At 35.1% G+C, this 14,321-nt stretch overlaps 1 protein-coding gene across 1 annotated transcript; it reads right to left on the minus strand.

Moving 5' to 3' along the window:
- Nucleotides 1-44: 44 nt before the first annotated feature.
- LOC108664878 lies at nt 45-2,751 on the minus strand. Its single transcript, XM_018151571.2, has 3 exons — nt 2,660-2,751; nt 1,709-1,919; nt 45-888 (listed from the first exon to the last, which is right to left on the minus strand). The coding sequence occupies exons 1-3, from the start codon at nt 2,748-2,750 to the stop codon at nt 678-680; spliced, it is 513 nt and encodes a 170-aa protein (XP_018007060.2). The 5' UTR covers nt 2,751; the 3' UTR covers nt 45-677.
- Nucleotides 2,752-14,321: the final 11,570 nt, after the last annotated feature.

Genomic DNA, 14,321 nt, shown 5'->3' on the forward strand with positions numbered 1-14,321 from the left:
ATGATTCCAAAATGCATAGCCTCAAACTCAGGTATGAATGATTCTGAAGCAATAATACAATTTATTCATAACATACATCTGACCCACCTTACGTACAATTTCTATATTATTTATCTTCTAAAATGCGAACAAAATAAGTTAACAGAGAAGTCAACTATCACTAATATCTTTTTGAAGAAGAACATTAAGGCGTCGGTTATTGAGGAATGTGACGGCGCATGCCATTGTAACATTTATTGTAATGAATTTCGTCGAATTTTGTCGTATCTATATCATATGGATGCGATAAAAGTGATAAATATAAAAGTAAATCATAACATTTACTTATCATCAAAAGACAATCTAGATGTTCGCTAATGGTTTGTAGTTAGAGTATGTAGGTATGGCTTCCATTTTTTATTTTGTTTGCGTGTTTGTTTTTTATTTTTTTTTTTGCGTGTCACTGTATGGTTATTGAATTGTAGATTATTAATATTTCCTGTGAATTTTGACTTTTTAACATAAATGAAACACAATAGTCGTTAGTTTCGTGCATTGAATTTATTTATTTAAAAACGACCATCAAATTTGATGATTAAAATTTACTGTTAGTATATTCGTAGAATTTGTCTGAAATGTCAGCACATTAGGAATCCACGGTCAGGAGAAGAGCTATGTCCGTCAGAGAAATTAATTTTTTATCCAGCACACAAGGCCGGATATGTGGCCCCAGCAACAGAGCACATGTACGAGACAGAGAACGTGACGCCTGTATTGACAGTCGTGATGTGCGTTAGGGTGGTAGTAATGGACCACCAAACTGTGTACGACAGACGGGCCTTCTCGTTCTCCGCGGTGTCGGACTGTACGGCGTCCAGAGAACTGTCCAGTAGGTCACCTGGAGAATCCCTGTGCACAGCAACAGTGATTGCATTAATTAGGAAAACGCAGGTGTATGACGCATAAAATTACGTGCCAAATGAGCTCAAATTCTGCATTCACAACAAATTATTATTTATTTTTCATTTGCCCACGTTCCACGCGATTCAATTATAAAATTCACGAATGGGTAAAGAAATAATTGAGTTTTTCTGGCTCGCATATAGTTAGAATCTAAGGAAACAAATTATAACTTTTAAAGTCTCGCTACGCTTATTTTTAAATATAACTTGAAATTTCTTGTATGACTTGATTCCAAGAAACTGTATATTAATGGTGGCAACTGCTAGTAACATGATAATTACAAGTAACGATTCACTGGATACATATGGCATTTCAAGGTTCTCATGTACAATGAACTGCTCTGAAGATTCGCATTTCGGAAGATTTCATGCGCAGCAGTGAACAGAAGACGCGTTTTTTATAGTTTCAAAAAAATTATCGGCGGAAACAGTGTCAATATTCAAATTGGGTGGCTCAAATTTCCAGATTCTAAAATTTGTCATGAGTTAAAGACGAAAAATACAGTACAGCGTTAACAATAAGTCGTTAAAAATGGTGACATTCAAAACCTCAAACAAGGTAATTCGAATAACTCGAGTCTTTGCTTCTATAGAGATTGCCTAGCACTCTCTGAAGTGTGCACGATTATTTTCCCACGATTCGGAGAACGAACTTGTTCTGAATGAGCAGCATGAACAACTTAGTGATTGTTCAAGTAGATTCCTGTAATCATAAATTCGAATAAAAACACTTTCTCTAATAAATGAATTTACGATATCACACTCACATAGCAGCTAGTTTTTTGTTCTGATTCTGCGAGAATAATCTCCTGCGTCTCTTGCCACATGCCACGGGATTGATGGATGTGGCACAGGTCACGGGTGCTGTGGTGGTCGAGGTGGTGACAGTCGTGATCGTCTTGCGGCTGTTGGCTGCGATGAGACGAGCGTCTTCGGGGAAACGAGAACGCGGCCTGGGTGCGACCTCCGCCTCGTCGGCTGTCAATATTAAATATGATATAGGTATCTATAATATAAAACCTTCGACTGGCAAGGTGGCCGCAATTATACAAAGGAAATAATTTTTCAATGCGTGGTTCTGATTTTAAACGAACTTTAATGCTTTTTTCATGGCCAAGATACAACGCCATCTACATTCCTCTGCAATATTATTTGCCACATATAATAACTAACGCGCTTGTTCCTATCAGATTAGCAGCTCGTCTGCTCACGCTTCAAGATAAATATAGAATTCCGTCACCAGTCATATTCAGTCCACCAGCTGAGTAATTATCTGTATCCATGGTTAATAAATTTCCTCACCACGCTTGGTGAGTGCTAAAAACTTGAGACCTATTTACTTGAAAAGTCTTCTCTGAGTTAATATCAAGTTTTTACAGAAATTTTTTGAATAGAGCGAAAATATAGCGCGAATAAAAGTTCTAGTACTTGTTTGAACACGTTTGAATAGTGTTACGGGCTTGACCAGCCCATTTTATATTCTTCCTCAGTAATGCAGGTATTTTCCTACTAAATAATTAAAGTTCATACATTGATCGATTCAAGACGCGAAATCCCAGTGAAGATGTTCAAGTGTGGAAATCTAACAATTCATTAATGATAATAATTCGTTGGTCTTGATAACGAATGAAGAAAAAATGTAATCAACACCAAATTCGTCTCACATGTTGAATGAGGAACTAATCAATATTCTTCACCTGCTGAGCACTAAAGCTCACCTGCGAGAGAAGCACCCAAGCCTGCTATGAGACACACAAACAAAAGTCTTTCCTTCATTTTCCCTAATCTGTGGGGAGAAACAAACAGCATGAGCTAATTTTATATACCAAATAGGAGCTGCGATTGAAATTTTCAAAAGTTTGATTGGATTGTTTCATTTAATTTCAGTAATTAGCAAATTTCTACACGTTACACAGCCTAATCTATCAAAGACTGCGCTCTCTCATTATAGGAAAAATCACAATAATAAAACGATTTTAACAGCAGTTGAAGGCTTCTAAGTTTCTTGTCGGCAATTGTTCAGCCTTTATAATTAATTCATGCAGGTAGAACTGCATTTCGGGAACAAAAACTGATGCTTCATTTTTTAACTACCCTGAGCCTATATTCTCAATTCATGAACACTGCTCTTATTTCTACGTGTGGTTAACCTTCATTTCCTCGGGATGTTTAAATAATAAGTAGGAAAAGTGGCGAATTTAATTTTCTAAATGAATAGTTGAATTTTTCATGACATTAAATTTTTTGTAGAGTTCAGTATTATTATTTCCGCAAATGCCGTCGATTGGGAAGGAAATGAAATTCTAATTTGTAATTTTGTTCTAAATTTTTAAAAAGCATATCGAACATCTGTTCAGAATGAATTTTCATGAATGATAAATGGTTCGAAATATGAAAACGAAAAATTAAATTTATAAATGGTCACTTCTCAGCTGAATTGTGATTTCATATTGAACATAAAAAACGATGTATATACATGTATTTGCTATTGATCGATTTTAACACGCAATATTTTTTGCTGAGAAGTTACAGGACAACCTTTATTGCGTATGATCATTAAACACATAGTCAAGTTTGATTTTTTGGTGTTCGGCATTTAATTTGACAACATTAGGCCCAATATAATATTTAATATTAGGCGACAATTAAGGCCCGATTTCGAGAGCTAAGAATTAATTTCATTTTAGTGGCATTAAAGTTCATAGTGAAGGCTTTTAAATGTCCTGCACCGTATATAAAGAAATATAAAGAAATTTACAAGCTTCAAAAGTTTATGAACATATTTCCAACTACACCAGGCCAGCGGAATCTCTGGCACGTCAGTTGGACAGATTGTTTGCAGTCTAACCATGAGCCGGAAAAGCGTCCTGTTAAGTACTCACCTTTCACAAGGTTTAAATTTGTAGTTCTCATTTCGGTACATGCCAAAGATGGTGATTAAAACAAAATATTTTAGCATTTTCCTTGTTTAGAAAAATAAAGACGACTAACTCTACAAACGAGGCCTACCTGAAAGGAAAAGCGACACAATAAAAATGCTGTGAAACAATGATTTCAGACAGGACTAATTTCGTCTTCAAATTTGAATAATCATGGATACACCTGTCACGTCGCTCGAAATCTATTTGAATAATTAGAAATCTTTGTTTGTCTCAATTAAATAAGTAATTTTTAGTCAATACACTCGTATTTAAACTTTCATTACCAAATTAAATTCGATTTTTAAAGGGAAAAATTCTAATAACAATAAAAAATCTATTGAAAACGTTTGGATAGAAATATAATTACCTATCAAGACCCAAAATTAAACCCTTTACGGGAAGTACGCTCCTCCATCAAAACTTGAACTGATTTGAAAATAATAAATTGACATTATAATCATGGACCGACTGGCAGCTAATCAAGTTTTGCGTTAGCGGGAATCACAATTGTCGACAATAACAGACAATGAATGTATAATTCTGTATCATAGTGGAAAATTGCTCCAATCATGACGAGGAAATGTAAAACGACAGAGAATATACTTGGTTCTTTTATATCATGTATCATGTGGTGCTACTCATTGCTGGGTAATGTATCAGAACACTCTGACAAAATTTATATGCGAGCCCGACTTAGCAACACACAAGCAAAATTTAGAGGCGCGTGCGACTCTGCATTGAGGCCGCCTAGGACTCGGGGAGCACGTAAATCAGCTTCTCTATGTCCGCTTCGCGGTTATGAGCAGTCTACGGGCAGCTTGCTAGCTCAGTATAACTCGGCTCGGCCAACCCTTGTCATACTCTCAGGCGGCTATAAAGCATGAAAGGTGACTCTGAACAGAAATTGGTTTCATAAGTATTGAAAGTGGCGAATTTAATTTTCTAAATGAGTAGTTTTATTTTTCATAGCATTAAATAGTTTGAAAATTCCGTATTTTTTCAGCAAACGCCGTCGATTGATAAGGAAATGCAATCCTAATTTGAAATTCTCATATAATTTTTTTAATAGTCAAGAAGACTCAGAATAACTTTGCGCCGAGTGTAGTGACTATTCCGCCGTAGACTAGGCGGTCCCCAATTTTGTTAGCTCGGGTATAGGTGCCGCCTATGACTTGGGAAGCACGGTGGTGCTTGAGAGCCGCGAGGTCCCGGAGAGGTTCCTAAGCAGTTCTTCACTAATTAGGGTGAACTTTACTCCACTCGTAAATGAGATGACGATCTGAAATTTTCCATACTTATCTAGGTATTTATTTACAATCCGTGTAAAGGAACAAAAAATATGTAAGCTTTGTATAACACCAGTTATGATAGATGATAATAAAAACAACAAGCAAGCAGTTGGTCGCCCACAGAATAATGAATGGCTTGAGTGACACGATTCATGCCATAGTGTGGGGGCGGGAGAGGGAAACTTCAGCGTTAGAAGGATTACAAAATAAAATGGACATCTCAGTGAAAAGATGCGGTTTTTTCGTAGACAAAGATTTTCCTTATTTAGGTGCATCCCCAGACGGTCTTGTGGATCATGACCACGTTGTTGAAATCAAATGCCCAAGCTCTGCACGTTATTTCAAGACAATAAAAGATGCTGTGATTGCTATAAAATGCAATCATTTGAAAGTCGTTGACGATCAAATAATAATGAACAGAAGGCATTCCTACTTCTTCCAAGTTCAAGGTCAGATGAAAGTTACCGGACGAAGTAAATGTTATTTCGTGACCTGGATACCAGAAGATATACATATAATTGTCGTTGAATATGAACCGATGTTTTGGCTCAAGCGAATGGAAGTGCAGCTTAAGAATTTTTACTTAAACAATATGTTACCTTGCATTATCAACGATGATGTTGAATATTGAATAGATATTGAATATTCGTTGTACGGGTCATTGTGTATTCAGTCGAGCGAGCCTCGACCATATGAGAACAAAGAGCCTAACAATTTTCACCTTCCCTCCCTCCCCCTCTCAAAAACCCCTACTGCGGTTTACCAACTTCCCTCTTCTGTCTCCATCTCCAAGGAGACGGACACTTCGCTCATGTTATGTAAGCGCCGGCGCTTATCGCTGTCTCTGTAAGTAAACTTTTAGTCTCTGTACAGTCTGAATTACTGTCTCTGTAGATTGATAAATCCTGATTAACAGTAAAAGTTAACATTTCGTCGCATTTCTGTAACCTTCCCTCGACGTACCTATATAAAGAGAAAATAATTAATAGTCTAGTGACAATATGTTTTTCGTTCAGAAATTTGTACTCTATGAATTAAATATCATCGAAATTATTTAGGTATTGAATGTGATGTATTTATATGATGAAGATGAGCATGTAACTGCGCGAAAACAGCCAGCCTATTTGGCTTGAAGTCTAAGCTCATATTACAGTTACGCGTCTGCCTAAGTCTATGAGTGTAGAGCAGCCAGACGCAGGCCTGCGCTCGCATGACATTCCGTTGACACCACACAGCCAGACGTAAGATACTATTAGTCACGGCAGCGTCCGCGATCACCCTCGCTTCGGAGTTCGGGCGGGTCTACATACCCCCCTCAAATCCACCGCTCATTGCGTGCTTCGGCCGAGCTTCAAGTTCAGCCTCTAAGCAGCTTGCAAGCTCGGTAAGACTGCATCAGCAAACCCTTGTCACACTTACAGGACACAATAAAGACGGAAAGAAGATTTTGACCAGAAGCTAAATTTGCTCGGGCGGCTAAGAACACCCAAAATAACTCCAATTGGAAAATTGTGACTCTTGGGCAGGATTTTAGGGGCTCCTGGGGCCATACTTTCAAAACTCGCTAAGTGAACGTAAATTCTTACGCTCTATTTGAAAGTATAGGCCCTGATTTTTGTTGGAATATGGGCTCTGAAGTGGCGATTTGACTTTTAATTTTGAAGACGCAAAGAATGGAGAGAGTTGTGAGCGTTATTGAATTTGAGCAATAAGAAAAAATGAGTGCAGATCGTAAAACCAAAGTATTGACCTGAATGAAGTATACATTACATGGCTGATTGAATAATAATTGTAGTCATACTACAAAAATTAAATAGAACGATTTGGCCATATAAAAATGTTAGGAGCTAATAATAAAATAATGTTAAAAGCCGGTATGTAACAATTTTCCCAAGCGGTCGTGAAAAATCGAGAATTTTAAACCATGCACATCTTAATTTTTCCGCAGTTTGAGGTTTTACACTTCCGACTATCTGGAGCTGAATTCAGGAAAGACATTATGGCTTTTCTAACTATGTTAGTGACGATACTAGTCACGGAATAAGTAGAAAAGAAACTGAGTAAAAGCTGTCACCAGCACCCTGACTCTCACCACAGTGGGACCTGGTGAGTTGCTGCCTGCAGTAAGTAGCTTACTCAAGACTGGATGACGAATAAATTGACTACAGCGGACAAAATCGGCTCCTTGACCCTTATCGTACCGCAAGGTTTTAGTGCATTATAATCTACCAAGTTTAGGTAAAGTTGAACTAATGCAATCTGACAAGAATAAAACGACTACATATTTTGATTGGGCTTGTATATAGTTCCCTAGGCGTTTTCAGTTTTTTTTCTTGTGCCAACAATGAACGGGACTATTTATGCAAACGATTTTGTGATTCGAAGTTGATGCAAAACCGAAAATGGTTTATTATCTTCTCAAACATTCTCAAATCTCATTGGCCTATACGTCACAAAAGCTAATAAAAAAGATCGGCAAACTTTCGGGAAAAAAGTTACATCAATGCCGACAAGGTAATAATCTTATGAAGCGTGTTTAACGCCGTAAAGATATCGTCAAATTTTGAGCTGGATCATTTGTCTTGCCAAACGAAAGACGGAAAATATGTTCACGGAGCTCATCGATCAGTCTTTTGTTTACGGAACATACAAAGTGCACGAGGAAAAGATTATTACGAAAAATTTTAAGTTTATTTCACCCTTATGAAGAGATTGAATACATTCAACAAAGTAATAAAGATTGTGGCGAATATTTCGATCCTATATTTCGTTAAATAATTAGAATTGATGATAATCCCGATTCTACGCAGTCCTACATTACAGAGTGCGCAAGCCGAGAAGTCGGGCGTTATTATTTAAGTTTTTTAATGACGTAGCCACATAAATTCAGTGTTAAAATTAATTTTAAATAGAAAATGATTGCAAAGGTTTCTCCTATTTTATAATTTTAGTAATGCAAATTTTTTTCTATCGAATAATTTTCTGCCACTGGTACAAAGTATACCAGATGTTGGTACATTTAATTGTCGTTCAAATTATAAAATTCGATTAAATATTGAAAACCTAACAGAGTAAACAATTTTTCATAATTTAAAGCTGGATGCAACTCTGAAAATTACGGTAGGGCAACATGGGGCAGCGCCCCCCCCCTTTTTTCAAACTAAATTTTTGATGAAGTTTCAATTGATACGAGGCGGTTCTTTGTTTTGTTTAAAGGTACAACTAATGAGGAATGTATGATATGAATTAAACACCTATATGTTCATTCAATTTTTAATGAAACACTTTTTTGTAAAAAGTGTCAAAATGGGCCCATTGCCTCACCCCTGGGGCAATGGGCCCATGGGCTTGGGGCAAGGCGCCCACCCATGGTCCCTTTACCACAAATGCATATTTTTCGTTTAAAAATGATAAAACAACACTTTACAGTTAAAAATATGAAAATGCAGTAAAAAATATGACATTCACTCATTCATTAACAACTCAAAAAATCATATACTTAACTTGAAAAAAATATACTCTTGGCTTAAAAAATCTATCACTGACGGGAAGACAAATATTTCATTGACATAAAAATCTTGACTTGAAAATATATCCTTGCGATAAAAAATTCGTCCTTGACATGAAAAAATGAATCCTTGACTAGAAAAAATATATTTAGCTGATCAGAAAAAAAACTTCGTTCTAGTTTCGTCCATAATCCAGATATTATGTGCAGAAAATTCCTACCTAATCGTGATTTCAGCCAACACCATAAAAACTCTCATCAACTTTTGGCTCATTGGTGTTGACTGAAATCAACTTTTGGCAAGACAAGAGTCAATAACTCGAAAAGTGGTCATAAATACTCATAACTAGAAACTAAACCTGCTGCCTTGAGGCGGCAAATAAAAAAATCATGCAATATGAAGTGTAATTTGTAATTCAAAAAGCTAGTCATAGTTTGAAAAGGTCATTGAGACAAATCTAATGATGTATAACACAAGACTTCACCATGCATGGGCGCTTTGCCCCGTGACACGCGTGGGCCCGTTGCCCCCACTAGGTATCATTTCAATTTATATCGTGTCAACATTTTATTTTAAAAGCTAATAGTCTAAACTTGGTCTCAAAATTATCCCTATAAATATTACTTTGAAAAAATAATTCACAGTAATTTCAAAAGCTTCATCTATAGTAATCGAAAAAAAACTTTATTTAGCGGCAAAAAAATTTTTATCTGGACTAAAACAGTTATTCGCAAATAACTTAATAACGCAAATACTTAGCAAAACGTAAATCCGTACACTTCATCCCAGTGAAACTGTCGACAGGCGGTAGAGAACACGGACCAATATCTGCCATACTTAGCGAGAAACCCGCTATGGGCCCGTGACCCGCAGTGGGCTCGCTGCCCCATGTTACCCTACCAAGGAAAATCCATAATCCCTAATCTTGATGGCAATGCCAAATTACGTATTTTCGAAATAATTCAAAATTAAATATCTGGAGGAATAGTGAAATAGGTGATATCAAAATCTAAAAATTCAACTCAACATATATGAGAAATTATCTATTATAACAACTAAATTAGTACACTGTTAGAAAAATCACCGTTAACGGTATTACCGGCGTTTCAGTGGCCGGTCGGCACGTGAAAAGAAACATCGTGTTGCCGTTTTTATTCTAATTTAACACTAGAAATCCATAAAACATCTGATAAAAACGGCGAAACAGTTTACTTTCACGGGGCGACCGGCCACTATAGAACGCCGGTGGGACCGTTTTTTCACCGTTTTTTCTAACAGTGTAATAGAGAACTTGTCATTCAAACCAGCAAAGCCGTAAAAGTTATAAAGAAAAAATAAAAATAAAAAATCAGAAAAAAATGCAAAAAATATTCAGTCTGTAAAGAAAAAATTTTCAGAAAGGAAGAAAAGCGATCAGATTTTTTTATGGTATGTAAGATGTATGGATAAGTTCAAACTAATAAAAAAATAAAAGAGTTCAGTGAAGAAGTAACAGCCCGGCTAATCCATCGCTAAATGTTCTGTAAAATAAATAGAAGATAAGGTACGCAACAAGCGACGTGGTTTTGTACTGAACGTTTGTTCAAACATTCTCAAAACGAACTTGACCGCGTGATCTTCGTTGTTGTTTTGTAAGAAATTCAAAGAATTCACAGCAGACCGAATGCACAGTTCTTTGCAACGTGGCAGCAGTAGTCAGAGCATGGCAGGTAAAGTCGGGACTCGAGGCTAAATTCAATCAACCAATAAATTTATTGATGTTCTTTGACTGTGAACTTAAAAACTTCATGTAAATAATACCAGAATAAATGTATCAACCAAAAAATTTCAGAGAGAGTTTCCAAGTTGGGATTCATTAAATTTCCACAATTGAATGGTCAGCTTTAAGATATGGAACCATTTTGGAAATCAATATTTGGAATGGATCTCTCTTTCAATCCTCATTTTAGATATTTAGAATATGTATGGGTAAATTTTTCCTTCCTTATCAACGGCGGAGTAAAATTACAGTACTATATCGAATTAACGTTTTTAAAATAAAGTATATAGACCGTAATAAACATTTTACTGCATATACTAGCAAAGTATTTCTACCTGGTTGCGATTTATAATTCTTTCCCAGGTTCAAAATTATCATTAGTTGAATTACTCACATAATATACAAGGCCCTTGCATTTCTTTTATTTAAATTTCTTCGAAAGTAAGTATATATGAATATACCATAAAACATTGCTTGATAACGATAAATTAATTGGCTCTTCCATGTTAACGGCCGCAACTATCCCCTGGCTATAATGCGTCTATTTAAATAAGCGCATGAAATAAATTCGTAGTTAAGAGCATGAGCACATTTACGTTAAAAATAAACTCATGTATGTGATTTGTCAATGCAAACGTCAGCGTTGCCAAAATAAAATTATCTCAATTTAAAATCAAAGATTAATATACTCACTAATCGTGGATCATTTTTTATATAATATAATATAATATAATAAATTATAATATAATATAATATAATATAATATAATATAATATAATATAATATAATATAATATAATATAATATAATATAATATACATTTAATATAATATAAATATATTCTAATCTATTAGGAATCTTTATATATTTCTGCGGTCATCAGCACAAGTGCGTACAAAGTTTGTAGCGGCAGCGGACGAGACAGAAGTGACATCCGAGGCTGGTACAGGCTAGCACGAGAGACGCATGACCTGATGCTGCCTCTACCCTCCCTGCCCCCACTCCTCTAACTCTAACTACAGGGCAATGCTTGTGCGTGGATAACCATTGGGAAAATTGTAATATTATATTCTTCCATACATTTACGTTAAGGACATAATGAAAACTGCATATTTATTATTAAATGAAATAATAATACTTCATTCGTAATAATTATATATTACCAAATATTAATAGTATAATATAATGTAATATAATACAGTATAATATAATATAATGTAATATAATATAACATGATTTTTTTTCGATAATATTAGGCAACAAATCCTAATTTTAACACTATGCTCAATATCACTTCGAAAATTGTTTTAGATAACCTCACCTAATCTATACTTCTACATTCGCTTTGTTATGTTAAATAATGCATTACCTGGAAAAAATAATCTGATGAATTCTAATTGCAAGAATTCAATGGATGCGAAATGCAAGTGGATCGTAGATTTATTTAAGAATATTAATTATTGTGACTTGCACAGACAAGATTAAAATATGAAGCGATTACCTTTTCACTTGATATTTTCACAGTAAATTTTGATAAAGTTTTGCCTTGGGGGGTTTCCAAGTGCGTAGGTACAGACATGAATATCTAAATAGTATGTCCTATAAGACCGTTTTAACGAGAAACATATTCATTGGTTATTTTGAGTATAATCCATGATCGATTACCACGACGAAGTCTTGATATCGCGATTACTACTGTTATTATTGTGATCTTGGGGTCGATAGGGAACCAACGATCATGATACTTATGGCAGCAGAGATACATTTTGTATAAAAATGTACGCAGGAGTCTTTCCTGTTATAAATTTTTGATGGTATTTTTCCCGAGCTAAAAATAAAAACGAAACACATGATTATATATTTCATACGCGTGGGCTCCTTTCTAAGCATCAAATCTTTGAAAAGAGGAATGTTAACTAGTCTTCGGTGAATAAAGAGAGATGATAATCATGCTGTCCTAGCTGTCTTGCTTTATTAATTACAGACTAAATAGCAAGCCAAACATTTTGTCTTACCCGAATTTTCGCTTGAATTTGTGCAATAGCTAGTTGATGAGATTATTTCGCAAAAAAGTCTAATTATAATTAGATTTTGAAAACTGTTATGTGTATCCTCAGATGATTATTTGCACTAATTCATCCTGTAGCTTGTCCCAAGGACAAGGAATTGACTCTTTGTAAATTGTAATAATTTTGGAAAATATTTGTATAAAAATAAATAAATAAATTTTTACAAATCGAATATCAAGTTTTGATCCTCAAACTTCTTTCCAGAATGCATCAATCGATCCAGTTTCATAAGTAGTTTCTAAATCTTTATATTTATGCTGAAAAAGTAAATTGCAATAGTGAAATCCAAATTTACCATAATTTTCGAGTGTCAGACCATAGCCAAACTATAAAACTTATTCCAGTAATATTAAACTTTTAATTTTTCACCATATCCAAGATATGCAAGGCAGCTATATGCCGCTAGGGGCCGGCCGTGCTAGTCGGTGATGGCACCGGCTTTCATTGTCCAATTTTTAGTTCATTGACACAGGCCAGTCTCTGGAGTCTGACTCTGACCCTAAAAGAATTTGTAAAAAATATAACTCAGTACTCACTGCAGTGAGAGACAGAGAGCGCATTTTCTCGTCGACGAAAACTTGAGGTCACGGACGGACGGACAGACGGACAGACAGACAGACGGACATGGCGAGCACAATAGTGCATTTTTCTATAAATGAGAAATGCGCTAAAAACACACATCTTCATGATGCTTCAACAGTGTCTCTATTAGATAATAGTTGTACAGTTCTATACATTCTATAATACATATTGAATTAATTATTAATGGATTGTTCAACCTGCAGTTTAAATAACAAACATGTTGAATTTCAGCGGCTGTTTCCACAAACATAGGATAGCCTGCTTTTAAATTTTTATGCAGAAAAATATCAATCATTCGACTCGAAACTGACAATTTTTAGGCAATTTGTACCTATATGTTATGCTTTTTCAAAACATTGTTGGCTGTTTTTAGAACATATGATAGCTTTTTATAGAACATATGCTAGGTTTTTTAGAACAGCAATCAGCTTTTCCGAATATTTGTATCTTTTTAGAATATTTGTTGGCCTTTCTGATAAATTCACTGGTTAATTGTGTCATTTTTGCAAATTGAGATTAATAGATTAGTATTAAATATATTATATATTGCGGTGTTTCATTATTTGATTGCAGCGATTTTTATTTGATAAAAATAAATGATTGGTTGGAGGTGCAATGTGAGGGCTACATACTCCAAAAAATTCGTCGTTGAATGATAACTACCTTTTTTGCTGGAATAAATTACTATGTTTCCGATTGTTCACTTAATTTAATGCTCGCACGATTAATTCTTTTAATTGTGCAATGGTCCACGTCAAAAGTTTAAAAATAATTCATTCCATTTTTTGTGTAGTGATTCTTTAATGTTAAATAATTTTACACCTTTTTATTTGATTTTTATGGAATCGACTTTTTGAAACCTTATAAAAGTTCAACCACCTCACCAGCTCAACCGTTGCAGGAAAATCCACCGAAAATCTCCTGCCATCGCTGCTGCTGACGTGTTGACTCTCTCGAGTTTTACTTCAACTTCTTTATGATATATTCTATATGAATATTCTAAATTGATCTTCTCTATAATTATAATTAAAAGTCGATTTGAATATGCGATTGTATTACATTGTAGAGCTTAATTACATCTGGACGTATTGATTGAATAAAATGTACACTTTGTTCGAAGATGAAACGAATCATCGAGAACCAGTACTGTTGTCCCGATACGCTATTCAGGTATAGTTTCGTCCCTTCAATTTCAGTTTTGGCCTCCCGTAGGCTTCTTATGAATTATCTCAATAAATTAATCTTCTGAATG

The sequence above is a fragment of the Hyalella azteca genome, unplaced genomic scaffold (genome assembly GCF_000764305.2).
Source record: "Hyalella azteca isolate HAZT.00-mixed unplaced genomic scaffold, Hazt_2.0.2 contig17497, whole genome shotgun sequence".
Classification (NCBI taxonomy): Eukaryota; Metazoa; Arthropoda; class Malacostraca; order Amphipoda; family Hyalellidae; genus Hyalella; species Hyalella azteca.

Excerpts from the sequence above, each read along its gene's own strand:
- LOC108664878 (XM_018151571.2), bottom strand. The coding sequence starts at position 2,750 with ATGCTGTTTGTTTCTCCCCACAGATTAGGGAAAATGAAGGAAAGACTT. Across the intron at positions 1,920-2,659 it reads CTTGGGTGCTTCTCTCGCAG|CCGACGAGGCGGAGGTCGCA; the intron begins GTGAGCTTTAGT and ends TAATATTGACAG. Across the intron at positions 889-1,708 it reads AACAAAAAACTAGCTGCTAT|GGATTCTCCAGGTGACCTAC; the intron begins GTGAGTGTGATA and ends TGCTGTGCACAG.